The sequence below is a fragment of the Triturus cristatus genome, chromosome 10 (genome assembly GCF_964204655.1).
Source record: "Triturus cristatus chromosome 10, aTriCri1.1, whole genome shotgun sequence".
Taxonomy (NCBI): Eukaryota; Metazoa; Chordata; class Amphibia; order Caudata; family Salamandridae; genus Triturus; species Triturus cristatus.
This window is the reverse complement of record NC_140593.1, coordinates 908,700,047-908,716,940: the sequence shown is the minus strand read 5'-3', so window position 1 is coordinate 908,716,940 and position 16,894 is coordinate 908,700,047. Positions and strand designations below refer to the sequence as shown.

Here is a 16,894-nt window from a genome sequence, read left to right as displayed (position 1 = left end):
TAGGGGTGCTGCTAGCGTGGGATGGGGGTGGGGGGCTAAATAAAGTAAGCATTAGGGGTTGCAAAGTGGCCAGATTGATTTTATGTGCATTCAAATACACCAGAATTATTTAGTTTTCCAGTGTAGTGCTACTTTCACTTTCTGGTCTTCTTTTGAACAGCATTGTTGTTCCCCGGGGGCAAAATAAAGTTAGACAGAGGGATTGCAAAGTGGCCAGATTGATTTATTTTACATCTTGTGATCGGTGGGTGCTGGCAGGGGGGTGGGGGGTGAAACAAAATAAGTCAGAGGGGTTGCAAAGTGCCCTGTTTTTTTTTTTTAGTATGCAAATACACCAGCATCACAGAGTTTGCCAGTGAAGTGCTACTTTAGTTTACTCGTGTAACGTTGAAGAGCATTGTTGTTCCCAGGGGGGTGAAATAAAGTGAGACAGAGGGGTTGCAAAGTGGCCAGATTGATTTTATTTGCATCCAAGTACACCAGCATCGGAGTTTGCCAGTGAAGTGCTTCTTTCGTTCTCTTGTCTTCCTTTGAACAGTATTGTTGTTCCCAGGGGGGGCGAAATAAAGTAAGACAGAGGGGTTGCAAAGTGGCCAGATTGATTTCATTTGCATCCAAGTACACCAGCATCAGAGTTTGCCAGTGAAGTTCTACTTTCGTTTTCTCGTCTTCCTTTGAACAGCATTGTTGTTTCCAGGGTGGGAGAGTGTACTATTTCTGGAGGTACTGCAATACCTGGTTGATGGGTGCATTGGAAAACACAATGTGCACCATGGGTCTGTGTTTATGGATGTGTACTATTTCTGGAGGTACTGCAATACCTGGTTGATGGGTGCATTGGAAAACACAATGTGCACCATGGGTCTGTGTTTATGGATGTGGTCTACCATACTGCTTATGTTTTGTAAGGATGTAAGCAATGGACAGTGAAACGGTTCCCTTCAGGGCCCTCTAGTCATGTCCATAACTTTTCCGGTGAAACCACTCGCTGATTTCTGAACAGTTAGTGAGAGATCGTTTAGGTAACCATGTTGTTTCTGCTTACATTTCACATGCTTTGCATTCCCTAGGAGTGTTTTTTTTTTTTTTAGGCAGCGTATTACTCTTATCAAGTGCATAATTTGAATTGAGCCACATCCAAGTGTTTATAGCGGGCACAATTAGGTTATAGCTGAAGGCAGTGCGAGTTTCTCTCAGTGGGCAAGTATGGCGTTCAGTGGGGATGTGGCACTATTGCCGGAGCTGTTGAATTTGGAAATGGGGAACCGGGTTCAGCCTTCATGACCAGTCCACCACACCACTGTACTGAGGGAGCATATTCCCATGCTACACCGTAGAAGGCCCCACTAGACCTTAGAAGGCTTGATGTCTTAGCACAAGCAGGTGTACTGTAGTGGTGTCAACTTACAAAAGAGTACAAGTAGAGGTATAAAAGTGCAATAAATGGCAGACACGCAAAACACAGGAACACACTGGGTAGGCACTTCTACGGGCATGGAGAACAGAATTTCCTATAATGTAAAGACTTCCTTCACACAATAGAGAGGGTGTGAATTAAGTTTGGAAGTGTCTTTGCAGGAGGAGAACTTGGAGGTTAGTTTTGAAGGATTGGGAAGAGGGAGGGGGTGGTCCGGAGCTGAGGCTCAGTTCCAGATTCTCGCCGCGTTGCTTGTAAAGGATTGGGCCATCGATCTTTCCTTTTTGAAAGTGGGAGGGTCAAGCAATACATTTTGCGCAGTACGTGATGGTCTAGAGCATTATATGCATATGTTACAATAAAGTTTTTTTTCTTCTTTTTATTCTAGTCTAAAGCTTTGACGGTGGCTGTTCTGCAGTTTTGTGTAGTTGCATTGTGTTGGCAAGAAATATTTTGTTGTTGTATTTACACCAAATGAGTAATAATATAATGTCTGAATGAATTTTTTTGTAAGTGATGTCATAATGGCGGCATAGTTAGTTAGTAGTTTGAGCATGAAATTCTTTGTGATGGGTTTTGCATAGTCTTATGTGTAATTGCTTTTCTCTTTCTTTTTTAGTGGGATATTGTTGATCCATACTGTGTCTGTACAGAGTTGGTGGTGGTGAGTAGTTTAGCTGCCTCTGGCAAGTGAGTGGTATTGTTTTGGAGTATATTTGAGTTTTTGATAAAGGTGCTTTTTGTTTATTACTTATTTTACAAAGAGTTTGTTGTTGTTGACTTGTTTGACAAGTTACCTTTATTAGTAAGCAATATGGCTAGCCGTAGAATGACTGCTCAACAGGTGGTCGGTATGCTTCTTGAATCTTCCTCTGAGCATGATTATGAGACTGACAGTGCGTCTGAGGGAGAGGAGGGAGGGGAAGATTCTGGCAGTGAGTTTTCACTCAACATGGAATCATCGGATGATGAAGGTACTCTCAGTGCAGATGAAGGTACTCTTGGTGTGGATGAAGCAACTCTCAGTGCGGATGAAGTGCCTGTCTTAGAGGAGGAAACTGCTGTGCCGATGGTGCAAGAGGCATCTGGATTGCAGTCTGAGGCTGCTAGGCTTCCTACTGGAAGTGCTGGACTTTGGGTTGATCCAAACATGGTGCAGCCGGTGTTGCCTGCCTTTAGCGGTGATGCAGGGTGTACAGTGAATTGTGAAAATGTTTTGCCTATACAGTTTTTTCAGTTGTTTATGGATGATGTATTTTTGGGTGAGATTGTTGAGCAGACGAATTTGTATGCTGAACAGTTTGAGGAACAACAGCGACAAACTTAGGCCCCAGTCTAGAGCTACCCGGTGGACTCCCACATATCTGGAAGAGATGAAGAAGTTTTTGGGTTTGACTTTATTGATGGGTGTGGTAAGGAAGCCAACCTTGGCTTCATATTGGTCTACTAGCCCCTTGTTGGCAACTGCCATATTTCCTGCAGTTATGACTCGTAATCGGTATTTACTTTTGCTACGTATGCTGCATTTTGTTGATAATTCTATGGCGTTGCCACGAGATCACCCTGACTGTGACCGTCTTTTTAAGATTCGGCCAGTTCTTGATCACTTAGTGGATCGATTTTCTGAGATCTATACTCCAGGGAAAGAAATATCGATTGATGAGTCTTTGGTCTTGTTCAAGGGCCGTTTGGTTTTTAGGCAGTACATCCCTAGCAAGAGGGCACGCTATGAAATTAAGCTGTATATGTTGTCTGAGAGTAGGACAGGATATGTTTTTAATTTTCGTGTGTACACTGGTAGAGATTCTGCTATTGACCCCCCAGGTTGTCCGTCCACTTTTGGAGTTGCAGAGAAAATTGTGTGGGATCTTGCTAGAAGACTGTTTAACAGAGGCCACCATTTGCACCTTGATAACTTCTATACTGCTGTGCAATTATTTAAGGAATTGTATAAAGTGGACACTTTTGCATGTGGCACAATCCGCTCTAGCCGTATAGCTTATCCGAAAGAGCTTGTTTGCAAAAAACTTCAGAGGGGGCAGTGCAGTTCCTTGCGTAGTGATGAACTACTAGCTGTAAAATTTGTGGACAGGAGGGATGTGTACATGCTGACTACCATCCATGATGAGAGAACTTCACCTGTGACTGTTTGGGGTCAGGTTGCTGAAGTGCGCAAACCTGTGTGCATTCTAGACTACAATAAGCACATGGGTGGTGTTGACAGAGTAGATCAGAGGTTGGAACCTTACTCTGCTATTCGGAAGGCTTATGTTTGGTATAAGAAGTTGGCCATCCATTTCTTCGAATTAGCAATGTTCAATGCTTTTATTGTGTTCAAGGAGTGTTCTCCTGCGTCAAAGTTGACATTTCTTCAGTTTCAGCACTCTGTGATAGCTAGCCTTGTTGTTGTGGAACAGGCAAGTGTTCCTAGATTTGGAGTGGTGGAGGATGTGGTTCGATTGAAAGATCGCCACTTTCCTGATTTCATCCCTCCCACACCGGCAAAAGATTTTCCCACTAGGAGATGCAGAGTCTGTTGGCGAAGAGGTACGCGGAAGGAGATTCGTATGTATTGCCCCGACTGTCCATCTAAACCTGGGCTGTGTGTCCCTGCTTGTTTTAGAGCGTACCATACTCAAAAGAATTTTTGGGAGCATTCATGAGGGGTAAAGTTAACTGATTGGTTTGTAGTCTTTCAAAAATTTGATTCTGTTTCAAGGTTGCCGTTAGTGCAATGTGTTTAGTTTCTGATTTTGTGTTTGTAGATTTGTATCTATTTGTGATTTGTTTGTGTTTCTATTTTTGTCTAAAAAAATCCTAAATGTGTTGGCAGTGTGTGTGGACTGGCACTTCTTTGGCGGTGTACGTGGAGTGGTGCTTGGCTGGTGGTGTGCGTGGACTGGTGCTTGGCTGGCGGTGTGCGTGGACTGGTGCTTGGCTGGCGGTGTGCGTGGACTGGTGCTTGGCTGGCGGTGTGCGTGGACTGGTGCTTGGCTGAACTGGTGCTTGGCTGGCGGTGTGCGTGGACTGGTGCTTGGCTGGCGGTGTGCGTGGACTGGTGCTTGGCTGGCGGTGTGCGTGGACTGGTGCTTGGCTGGCGGTGTTGGTTGAACTGGTGCTTGGCTGGCGGTGTGCGTGGACTGGTGCTTGGCTGGCGGTGTGCGTGGACTGGCGGTGTGCCTGGAATGGCGCTTGGCTGGCGGTGTGCCTGGAATGGCGCTTGGCTGGTGGTGTGCCTGGAATGGCGCTTGGCTGGTGGTGTGCCTGGAATGGCGCTTGGCTGGTGGTGTGCCTGGAATGGCGCTTGGCTGGTGGTGTGCCTGGAATGGCGCTTGGCTAGCGGTGTGCGTGGACTGGTGTTTAGCTAGCGGTGTGCGTGGACTGGTGCTCGGCGAGCGGTGTGCGTGGACTGGCGCTCGGCTGGCTGTGTGTGAGTAGTGACTTGCTGCTGGTCACTACACACACTGCTAGCTGAGTGCCACTCCACGCAATCCATCTGCTTGTGTAGTTGCTGCGTCAGGAATGTGGGCGTGTGAAAGTTATGGGCCCTTGAATGGCGCTGTGTGCTGGTGTGAGTTTTGTTATGTGATGGGCCCGCGGCTGGCGGTGTGAATGGTTTTGTATGTCTCACGCGTATGAAAGGTGTATGAATGGCCTGTAAAGAGGTCGGTGCCTTGTCGTGGGTTTACAGCTCACGAGCTGTGAGTCAATGGTTCAGTTTCTCGCCCTTTCAATTATTAACAGTGCATTTCATTTTTGTGAAATCACTTGCTAATACAATTGTATATTCTGAACCATCACTCACCCTCGTGCCAAATCCAACCAGTATGTGTGCGTGCTTGAGGATTAGATGGCTGTGCAGTAATATTTGCCTTTCTGAAGCAGGGTGTACCTTGTCCCTTTTGTGAATTTTGTAATGTGTTGTTTTTGTGCCTGATGGTGCGAATGGTCTTGTGTGTATCACGTATGAAAGATGTGTGAATGGCCTGTAAAGCGGTTGGTGCCTTGCCGTGGCTTTACAGCTCACGAGCTGCGAGTCATTGGTTCAGTTTTTTCTCCATTGAATTATGGACAGTGCATTTCATTTTTGTGAAATCTCTTGTTAATAAAATTTAATATACTGAACCATCACTCGCCCTCGTGCCAAATCCAACCAGTATGTGTGTGCGTTTGAGGAATAGGTGGCTGTGCAGGATTCTTGGTCTTTTTAGTTTCTCTGCCAAGGTGTATATTCCATGTAAAAATAACCCACCAACTGTAGATATTGTCGTAAACCCATGGGAGTTCATGGTGATATCTCTCTTGTGCATTACAAAAAGGTTTTTTATCCTCAATGTCCTGCAAACCTCAAAATATCTGTCACATTGTCCATGCAATATTGTGCCGAAATTCTCACGTTGTAGAAACAATGTCAAAACGTTCTGGTTTTGCAAGGGGGTCAACTGTCTTTTTGGCCTGTGCTCGGCGGCCATCTAGGCAAAACTACCAAACCCATACATTTCTGAAAACTAGACATCCGGGGGCTTCCAGGGAGGTATGGCTTGCACGGATCCCCCAACGTTTCCTTACCCAGAATCCCCTGCAAACCTCAATTTTAGCTGAAAAAAAATCACTTTTTTCACACTTTTTTGTGTGGGAAAGTTGTGGCATCACCGGGCTCACTCAAATTTCACACCTCCCAGCGTTCCCCTGGGTCTCCCGGTAAAAATGGTGCCTCACTTGTGTGGGAGGCCCAAGTACCCGCGACAGGCAAGGGCCCCAAACGTAGTGATGCGACATCAACATTGCCCATCTCAAATGTCGCATCACTACGTTTTGGGCCCTTGCCTGTCGCGGGTACTTGGGCCTCCCACACAAGTGAGGCACCATTTTTACCGGGAGACCCAGGGGAACGCTGGGAGGTGTGAAATTTGAGTGAGCCCGGTGATGCCACAACTTTCCCACACAAAAAAGTGTGAAAAAAGTGATTTTTTCAGCTAAAATTGAGGTTTGCAGGGGATTCTGGGTAAGGAAACGTTGGGGGATCCGCGCAAGCCATACCTCCCTGGAAGCCCCCGGGTGTCTAGTTTTCAAAAATGTATAGGTTTGCTAGGTTTCCCAAGGTGCCCGCAGAGCTAGGGTTCAAAAACTACAGCTAGTCATTTTTCCACAAAAGAGTCATTTTTCACTGCGAAATTGAGGTGTGACCAGGTTGCGTTTTGCGCCGTTTCCTGTCGCGGGCACTAGGCCGATCCACACAAGTGAGGTACCGTTTTTCTCGTAAGACTTTGGGGAACGCGGGGTGGGTGGAAATTTGTGGTTCCACGCAGATTCCGGAACTTTCCACGACAGAAATGTGTGGAAAATGTGCTTCTTTTGACAATTTTTTAGGTTTGCAAGGGATTCTGGGTAACAGACCCTGGTGGGAGGCAGTCATGTCACCCCATCCTGGATTCCCCTGGGTGTCTAGTTTTCAAAAATGTATAGGTTTGCTAGGTTTCCCAAGGTGCCCGCAGAGCTAGGGTTCAAAAACTAGAGCTAGGCACTTTGCAAAAAAAGGGTAATTTTGCATTGTGAAAATGTGGTGTGACCACGTTGCGTTTTGCGCCGTTTCCTGTCGTGGGCACTATGCCTACCCACACAAGTGAGGTACCATTTTTATCGGGAGACTTAGGGTAATTCAGATTTGTAAAGGAACTGTTATTATCTATTGACTTTCCATGCATTTCTGCTTTCCAAATGAAAGATATTGTGTAAAAAAGAAGTCATTCTAAAAAATGACTGATAATTCTCATGCTAGTATGAGTAGTCCCAATTTTAGAAATGTGCAAATATCTACTGTTTCTAAACTCTATATTTTGTTCCCATTTCAGAAATACATAGGTGTCTTTCATACCGATTTTTCCATGTACACTTTTTTACAGAATAATTACTATATACCCGGTACATAATAAAAAACCATTGCAAGTTACTACTCAGTTTTTGGCTCTGGGTTCGTCGGGTTCTTGGTGAACCTACAAGTCCTATATATCCCCACAACCAGTAATGTCCAGCGGATGCAACGGTATATTGCTTTCAAAGAGCTGTCATAATTAGAAGAAGTTACAGGTGAAAACGTTGACACAAAAGGCTGTTTTTTTCAACTAAATTTCAATTTATCCTACATTTAACTGTTTGTTTCTATAAAAAAACCTTGATGGATCTACACAAATGACCCCTTGCTGAATTCAGAATGTTGTCTTCTTTTCGAAAATGTATAGCTTTCCAGGATCCACTACTGCTTTTGTACCCATTTCAGCCACTAACTGGAAGGAGGTCAAAAGCACAAAAAATTGCAAAAATAGGCTATGTCCCAGAAAAATGCCAAAACTGTGTAAAAATGTTGGGTTTCTGACAAAAGTAAAGTATCCCCGAAAAGCTGGGAAAATGGTGATTTCAACCCCACAAACCCTTTTTTGATAACATTTGCAGGGAAAAACCCAGATGCTTTCATTTGCAGCCCGTTTTTCCAATTTTTCCAAAAAACCCCAAAATTTTGCTGTATTTTGGCTCTTTTCTGTGACCCCTCCAGGGGAATCCACAAACCCTGAGTACCTTTAGAATCCCCATGATGTTGGAAGAAAAGGACGCAAATTTGGCGTGGCTACCTAATGCGGTCAAAAAGCTACAGGGGCCTAAGCGCGCACTACCCCAAATAGCCAAAAAAAGGCCTGGCACAGGAGGGGGAAAAGGCCTGGCAGCGAAGGGGTTAAAGAGCCTGCAAAGGCCTCCTCTTAACACTAAATGGGATTGTAAATAAAATCATATGCATTCATTCGTAACGTGACTTTTCTGTCTTTGTTCCCTTTAATTATCAGTCATGGATCATTGAGGCAGCCCTAGAACACAATTAAAAGTGCTTTCTATTTATATTTGCTGTTCCAAGTACGCACAGATGAGTGCTGAAATATACAGCTTTAGGTGACTGCTTACTTTTGTACCGTCTGGGACATCAAAATAATGACTAGGCAACCCTAACCATAGGACTGGAAGTGTGTTGCAGGATCAGCATATTATTTATTTCCTCCACCCTCAATCCCTGATTAATGTCATAATAGAAATAGTTTAACTTATATCTTAAACCCTACGCTGCCGTCAAGAATATGCTGAGTTACTTCAAGTGTTTGGGAGTGCACCCTGCATTCAGAGAACTCACTTCTCATTCTCGCACTTCACTTTCACACTCACCCTGTACTCACAGCGATCACAATGCACTCACACTGATCACCATGCACTCACACCATTCACCCTCTCACACTGCACTCACAGTGATCACTCTGCAATCACAATGCACTTGCGTTCACCCTGTACCTCAGCCTGCAGTCACACCACTCATCTGCACTCATGTGACACCTCATTCACCTGTCCCCTCACTGCTCAATTTGCAACTTGCTCAAACAAGCTCATCATTAACCATGCATTCATTCGTCCCACTCTGCACTTGCATCCGCACCCAAATTCATGGCACCCTGCAGTCACTCCTCTTTCCCTACTCTCACACTGTTGCATCACTCACCGTGCACTCACATGGGCACACTTCACATCCACAGAGTGCAGAGGGTTAATCTGCCTGCTACAAAGAACATGTACTATGCAGATCACAGAAGTGTGAGTAAACTGAGTAGCACAATAAAAAAAAAAATGTTTGTCAGAAAGGTGCTACAGAGAGATGAGGTGCTTTGTTGGTGAGTGGTAGAGAGGGAATTTATGGAGAAGGAGTAAACGGGGATGGGGCACCAAAAGAGACTGTTGCGCCGTGTGTGGCCTGTGCTATGGCCAGCCCTGCCTGAGAGTGTAGGCCCCCCACGAAGGTTGGGTCTAGTGGCTCCCATGCTTCTGCCTATTACTATTATTTTTTACATTTGTAGTGCGCTAATGTTACCAGAAGGTGTGCTGGGGCTAATAGCCATCTGCTCCTGAAGGCAAATGAGAAACATACAGAAGGGGAAGGAGAACCAGCCAAATGGGGTGACCTACAGAGCATAGAGCCAGGTTTTTATATCTTCCTAAAGGATAATAGATTCTTGGTGGAGCGAAGCAAAGGAGGGTGGACGTTCCATCACTGTGTGGCCTGCACCAAAACAGCAAGACAGACAATTCGTGCCTTCCTGAATTAGGGAACAAAAAGCGGCACAGGCCAAGAGGAGCATACGGGTCCAACCCGTGTGCTCGGTGAGGAGAGCTGCAAGGATGAGAAAGGACAGCAAGGGAGTGAGGGAATTTGATTGAAGAGGTCAGGGATGAGGAGAAATGTGAAGTGCCAAAGGGAAGTGAGGACTCGCAAGAAGTGAGTGTGAGGGAAAGTTGAGGGCACAGAGGAGGGATACTGTCAAACTGTGAGAGAAGATAGCTGAGAGATGATCTGTGACCTAAAAAGTAATTTGATGCGACATTGGTGAGGGACAGCAGCGATAGGGGAAGAGAGGGAGTACTGGGGTGGGTGCTGAGCAGTGATTAATTTGTAATTAAACATGTGCCAGGAACCTCACCAGTAGGCCACTGCAACTTTAACCACCCACCCATTGCCTTGCATGTGCGGCCAATGACAATACCTATGCAACTACGAACCATAACACTGTACAAGTGTGACTATTTCAAGACCCCAAAGCTATAAGAATGGCATGGATGTCAGGAGTTTATTGTTTTTAATGTATATTGAATTAATAAACAGCTGTTCTGCTCATCTCTAAATTACACAGACAGAGCCATCAAGTGACATGTGGCAGACTGTCATATTGCCATTGTGGACAATTAGGTGCCAGTGCGGAGCAACGGAAACCACCTGCTCAAATTAAGCACTGGTGCGGAGGTAACAGGGGAGAGGGACATTGGTTCAAGAAGGTGTGAAAAAACAAAGGATAGATGTGAAAGATGAATGGGGGACTGGAGAGGTGTAAGATACAAATAGACAACAATTTGAATGGAGAGACTTGAGATGAATGAGAAGTGCAGATGGGCACGGGAGGTGACAGGGCCAGAGAGGCCATGAGATAAATGCGAGAAACTGTTAGAGATGAGGGCAGTGAAAAGGCAGAATGGCAAGAGGTGATTAAGGGTGAAGTGAGAAGTTGAATGGGGAGAGTTTAGAAGTTGTAAGAAGGGGTGAATGAAAATGGCCTGCAAAGTGAGAGAGGGATCCAGGATTGGGAGAGAAGAGGAGAGAGGGATGGAAGGGAGGGGTGAGAGGAAAGTGGCATGGGTAAATTGCTCAACTCTGCACAAGACAGCCAGGGTTTTAAGGGACCCCTGCTGCTCCCGGCCAGGGGAGCTTCTAATGTGGCAGCACGTATTCCTGCGGAGTGGAAGGCCCATCACAAAGGTTGACTAGACATCTTTCTGATGTTAATTGCTGTATTTTGGTTATAAACTGGTACTGATGGGGTGAAATCTTTCCTCAGTGTTACTGTGTGCAAAAAAAATCAAAATAATGAACAATTCTATCCCAAAATAACGCTGCATCACATATTATTTAAATTTTCTTCCCACACAATTTAGTCAAGCCTGTCGTGTAATTTGGTCCTCACATGCCTCGTAATTCCAGAAGCCCTGCCTACAGGTTTAGAAATGTTTATCAGGAGTGGTTCCTTACGACTGAAAATGTTGACAGGGGGGTCTCAGCACCCAAAAGTTTGAAGACCTCTACCCTAGAACCTCGCCCCGAGTGGTGGCGTTTACTCTCAAGACTGTGCTTTTAGGAGGCAATCATGTTTAATGTGCTACATTACCCATGAAGAGTAAAGACCCGGATGAGCAGTTATTCGGATACCATCGACTGAGAATCTCAATCAACTCTACCTGTCTACTTGTATGTCTAATAATGTATTCTAGAATGTGGAGTCTTTCTGGCATTACTTGTCGGGCTCCTGCTCTAGACAGTCGTGGGCCCATTTCCTAAGAATAAATCTTCTTGTGGATTTAGCATACAAATTGGCTGTATGCTTTCTATTGCCACACTACAGGGGTGCGGTGCTGCTTTTGTTACAGGAGGCAGATATTGCAGCCCTGCTGCAAAACCAGCCCCCAGTAACAAAACCGGCCCCCACGGGCACAAAACTGGCCCAACCCCTCCGGCCCACTGGGGAAAGACCAGTTGACTGCTATGGCCAGTCTGGCCTGGTTGTCACACTGTGTGTCTTACCACACCGTTCCCTTTAAGGTGCGCGCGCACACACACCTCTTGACGTCAGCGCGAACTGCCGTGTGTGGAGCGCGCACACATCCCGGTCATCGCGCACACATCCCGGTCATCGCGCGAGAACGCCGCCGCAGCTTTAAAACAGTGAGCAGCGCGAAAGCAGGCACCTTTTGGAAGCCGTGTTCCTGGAAGAGTCGCGACAGAGTTCAGGTAAGGCTGCTTTGGGGGCTTGAAAGAAAGACCGTTGCAAAGCTTCCTTCACAAGCCTCCCTCCCCAGACTCCCCCTATGCTTTTTCAGAGCTGATTGCTTTTGGCTGCCCAGAAAAATCCAATCTTGGACCCGAGAGAAGCTAAGGGGGCGCCGCTCTCTGCGGCGGGATCAAAAGTATTGGCCTCTCGGAAAGCGGGGCACCTTTCCATGGAGGCTCATGCGCGCAGGGCTCTGGCAGGAGGATGGTGGCGGGCAGCCGGCAGGGCACCCCGAACATTTAGCGAGATTGGCGGATTGAATTGCGTACTTTACTGCAGTAAGAGGTTTACTGCTGAGACCTAGTCTGCATGTAAAGTGCCGGTGCGCTGTGTATCATAGCAGGTGCGGGCACCGAAACCTGCCTGGGCTGCGAGGGGCAAAGACCACGAGCTTTTTTGCAGGGAATGGCGGCGGGCCCTGTCTGGTCCCCGAGAATTGCAGAACACGAGCCTTATGGCTTGAGTGTGGGGAATGAACCATGTCTGGGCTCCGGAGGGGTGTGGGGGGTTGAAGACCATGAGCCCTGTATCCAGCAGAGGGGTTTGAGGCCTGCCTGGGCTCCAAGGGGTAAAGGCTGCGAGACCATGTATCAGGGAACGGGGTTTGGGTCCTCTCTATGCTCCAAGGCGTTTCATATCGCTTCTGTGTGGCATTTTCTTAATTTCACTGTAAATAGGAGTGACATTCAATGACCGAGTGACTTTCTCGGGAGCAAAATGACGAAGAGGTAAACATATATAAAAAAAAAGTACTAGGAGAGAAAATTGTAAGTGGGTCAAAATGTAAATCTTTACACAAACATCCAACCGAGCAAAGGATTCTTCTTCAAAGTGGTTGATGTGGGTCTAACATATACAGAATCCAGTGTTTTAAAAAAAAATCATAGGCAGAATAAGTGGTCCAAACTAGTCACTGATATAGCCCTGAATAAATGTAGAATTAATTTATGTAGAGTACTGGACAAATGGTCTGGTAACTCTGCAGGAGGTAGATGGTGGGCCTAATTAAAGAAAGTAGTAGCTTTTCAGTTTTTAATATTATATAGACAAGTAGACATTGACCTGGACAAATGTTGAAACACCATTGCATCACAATTACAAAAATGTTGCCTTTTCCTATTTCAGGAACCTTTCTGGTGGTCCTAACTTGTGGTGATAATCTGCGATAGCTTTTTCTAATGGTGCAGGCATAGAGTTTCAGGCATTTTGTGGCCTTAATGTTGAAAATACCTCTTAGACAAAACTATTCTTTAGCAGACATTTTTGATGGGTAGAGCTGATCTACTCGATATAATATTAAAATGTATGTAGGCAAAGAAATAAACTCTGTGGTCACCCAACACTTAAATGATCGATTTTACTATCACCCATTTCAGTGGGACTCATTTTAGCAACCTTTGAAAGATGAAGGGAGGAGTCAACCTTCCTAGATGTGATTATGTGAACTTTATGATAAGCACAGATCTATACAGAGGGTGCTCAACCTATTGAACCATTTCACTGCACACTGCCAATCATCTAAAATTGCACAAGATGCTGGACACCCATAATCCACCTAAAATATGAGGTTGTGGAATGCTTTTTGAAAGGGAAAAAAAAAACATTGGTTTGAAATGCCCATTACAAAAGGACATTAGCATCAAGAGTTGCAGCATTTTAATTAGGCCTGTGGGAAATTTCTATTATGCTGGCATAACATGCGTCATTTTGGGAGTTGCACATCACACTTTAATGTAAGCATTTATGTCATTATGCCATGTGGCATAATTACGCCGGGTTTGTGGAAAAAGTATACTTTAGGAGTAAGGGCACAACATGAATAACCAGAACACGAGCGGCAGTTGTTTGCACTTGTGGTTTTGTGTTATTATGTTTCCACACACAATGCATCCTGGTGGCATTGTGGATAGCAGAGTTATGATGAACTGTGGCTCTAGAAAAGCTCATGCTTTATATCCACACCTCACCGAAACCTTTGAGAAAGTATGGAACTCACTGATACTCTATTTCACTTTGCTACTGTTTTTGGACTACCCTCCCCCAGTTGACAGCACTGGGGCCTATTCTACATAGACTGTATTTGAAAGTAGGTGGTGTGATCCCAGGTATTTGTGGAACTTTTAGGGGAGGCAACCCCAAGAAATCTACACATGCATGTTGTATAGTAATGTGCGGCTGCAAGAGCAATTGTGGGCTCTTGTTTAAGTATTGATGTTAATCACAGCCCGTAAAGGGGATCATGGTACCACTGTTGAAGTATTCTGATTTTCTAAACCTGAAGTATACTTGCCTGTGTAACCAATTCATGTCCTGGTGTGTTTATCCAATATGCAAACTGTCCTTTAGACCCTTAACGTGGCGCTGTATGTGTGAAAATGCACTTTTTAAAGAAAACTTTTGGTGTGACAATTGGCGCTGCAGACGCGCCTTCTGGTTACTGGCGCACACAGCCATGGTTGCAGCGCACAGAGACCCTCCACTGCCGCACACAGAGGAAAACAATTCGAGGGAACATTGCTTACCACCCCAGATGATCTCCCTCCATGACCCCACCACCCCGATACTCATTTTGAGGCCCTACAGCTCATGCTATCCCTTAGTTCTTTCGTGACCCTATTGTCCCCTGGTTGTAGCACCTTCTATTTTCTCCTGCCCTGGGTCGCATTGCTTCACAACCCGTTGAACATACCACTATACCTTACCTTTGCAACTCACTATGCGGTAAGCAGCCTGCAGCGTTCACACACTGCTAACCAGCCTTTTCAGGCTGCACCTGACTCCAGCGCCATTCCACTCCCCAGTGCTTGTTCTTTTCTCCCCATGTCATGGCTCTTTCATGTCACTTCGCACTAGCGGGATTCAGGCTACTGATTGCAGTGATTAAAGTTAATTTTATGTCTTGGTGTCTTTTTTTAATTTGCCTGTCCCTGCGTACATTATCATTATAAGTCTATTATGTTGTTTTGTTGTTTCTAAATGCAAAATTCCACATAAAAAAAAAAACATTTAAAAAGAGAAGAAGGCACAGAATAAACATTGAAAACTTTCCAGCCAATGACCAAAATTATATATATATATATATATATATATATATATATATATATATATATATATAAATAAATAAATAAATAAATAAATAAATAAATAAAATAAAATAAAATAAATGACCTCAAAAAGGTTTGCAAACAACTGGTCAAGGCAAAAAAGAAAGACGCCCTAGCTAGGAAATGAAAAGCATTCCTAAGCGATAGAACAAGCATATGCAATGCAATAGGTCTCGCATTTGTGAGATTTTGAGCTATTAGGATTTTAAATTACAATGCCTTTTATTTATGTGTTGGTTTTGTTAAACAAACAAATAAAAGGAATTGTCATTTACAATACTAATAGCTTAAACTCTCAAAAATGCGAGACCTATTGCGTTGCAAATGCTTGTTCCTGGACTGCAGTGACAGCGGCACATCCATGTGGAGAAGTTATGGCATGACGTCATGCCAGGTGAGTCTTGTAGGGAAAGGGAAAATCCTTTAAAGAGTCATTTTCTCTCTAGATTTTCCTTCGGTTTTTTAAAACCCAGGAGCAGCAACATTGTCGTGGTGTCACGAGGGCTACAAGTAGAATCTTTTTTAATATTATATACAAGCCATAGTTGCTGCTTATTTATCTGATGTAACTAACAACCTTTGACAAAGCCAATAGCCCCGACTTCTTGTAGGTATGATATTACTTGTATGATATATCTGGATGCAATGATAGAAACAGCAAAATACAAGTCGGGTGGCACACTATGCTATGCACAGATTTTTTAGCTGACAAGTATTAAGCCACGCCCTTGATTGCATTGGCCACGCCCCTTTGACAGGCACCCCCCCGTTTTTTCGTCCCACTTAAAGCCCTGCATGTAGTATATAAAAGTAATGCCGCACGAAAAAAACACCCAAAAACAAAACATCCTGAGAATAGCTAACACTCAAGTGCAAGATGTACTAAAACATGGGAAATATAAACGGAATCTTAGTCCTTGACTTGGATTACTTGAAAAGTCATTACATTAATTGCTTATAATTATCAGTAGAGTCAAGGACATAAATATACGGCCCTATAGGGACCCATTTCAATGTCCGTTCTAAAATACTACTCGACCCGAGACCCGGAGGGACCCGGCCCACTTAAAGCTCTGCCCCTGTCATGCAATGCACCGAACAGGGAGCAACGCTGCGTTCCATGATGTGCTTCTGGGCCACCATGTCTCATGTTAGCGCTGCCGGGGCTCACTTATATGACACGCGGCCGTTTGTCTCAGGGTTGTTCTGCTTTAAACACACATTTGAACAATCTAGTCTTGCAGTACTCACAGGGCTGTGCACAACACCGACGTCCTGTCGCTTGTTTCTGCTTCGTGCCGCCTCGTGGTTCTCATTGGCTGATGAAATTGCACTTTCGTGAACATTCCCTGGAGGATGTCCACGCGCTGCTACGCTGATCGCTGCGATCACACAGAGAAGCAACACAGCCGGCAGCACGCGAGCCATATCCGTTACCTGCTCAAGCGGGAGCTAGACTGAACACCCTGCTCGGACACAGACTCGGTTAGACGAGGACGTCACTTCCTTTACTTAACTATATAGGGAGGCTTTCGAAACTACGCCTTTTAATTGGGAAACCAAACCACCTCCAGTATAGTGAATTTCTCCCTGAAACTTTTCAAGAATCTCAGAATAATTGGCCTTTGTAGGAGTGTCAACAGAGGCTGCGCTCTTCCATTGCCACTCACTGAGGTTTGTTTAATACTGAAGCATTTCTAATTTGGAGTTTTTGTTCATACGATCAACACAGAATACAAATAAGATTTTTTTTAAAGCCGTAGATTTTTCTGACAGTTGAATCAGAGTGGAAAAGTAAGAGGGGAAAATATAAAATGGGATAGAACAAGGAAGTGAAAGGAGGAAAGGGGTGGTAATGCTATGTCATTAGTTAGGATTAAAACGTTTAATCCTAGTACGAGTGTGATCTGTGGATTTACATCCTTTTCTAAAATGGTGGTTGAAAAATCTTTTTATTGAAGATTTTTCGT

The 16,894-nt window shown here is 44.8% G+C and overlaps 1 protein-coding gene across 2 annotated transcripts in view; it reads right to left on the bottom strand.

Moving 5' to 3' along the window:
* LOC146796236 (uncharacterized) overlaps positions 1-16,403 on the bottom strand; it is a 199,855-nt gene extending 183,452 nt beyond the window's left edge. For both annotated transcript variants that reach the window (XM_085630187.1, XM_085630186.1), the window contains exon 1: positions 16,176-16,403. In XM_085630187.1, the coding sequence (XP_085486313.1) occupies positions 16,176-16,352 (177 nt within the window). In that variant the 5' untranslated portion in view covers positions 16,353-16,403. The remainder of the gene's footprint in view (positions 1-16,175) is intronic.
* Between the last annotated feature and the right edge of the window lie 491 nt (positions 16,404-16,894).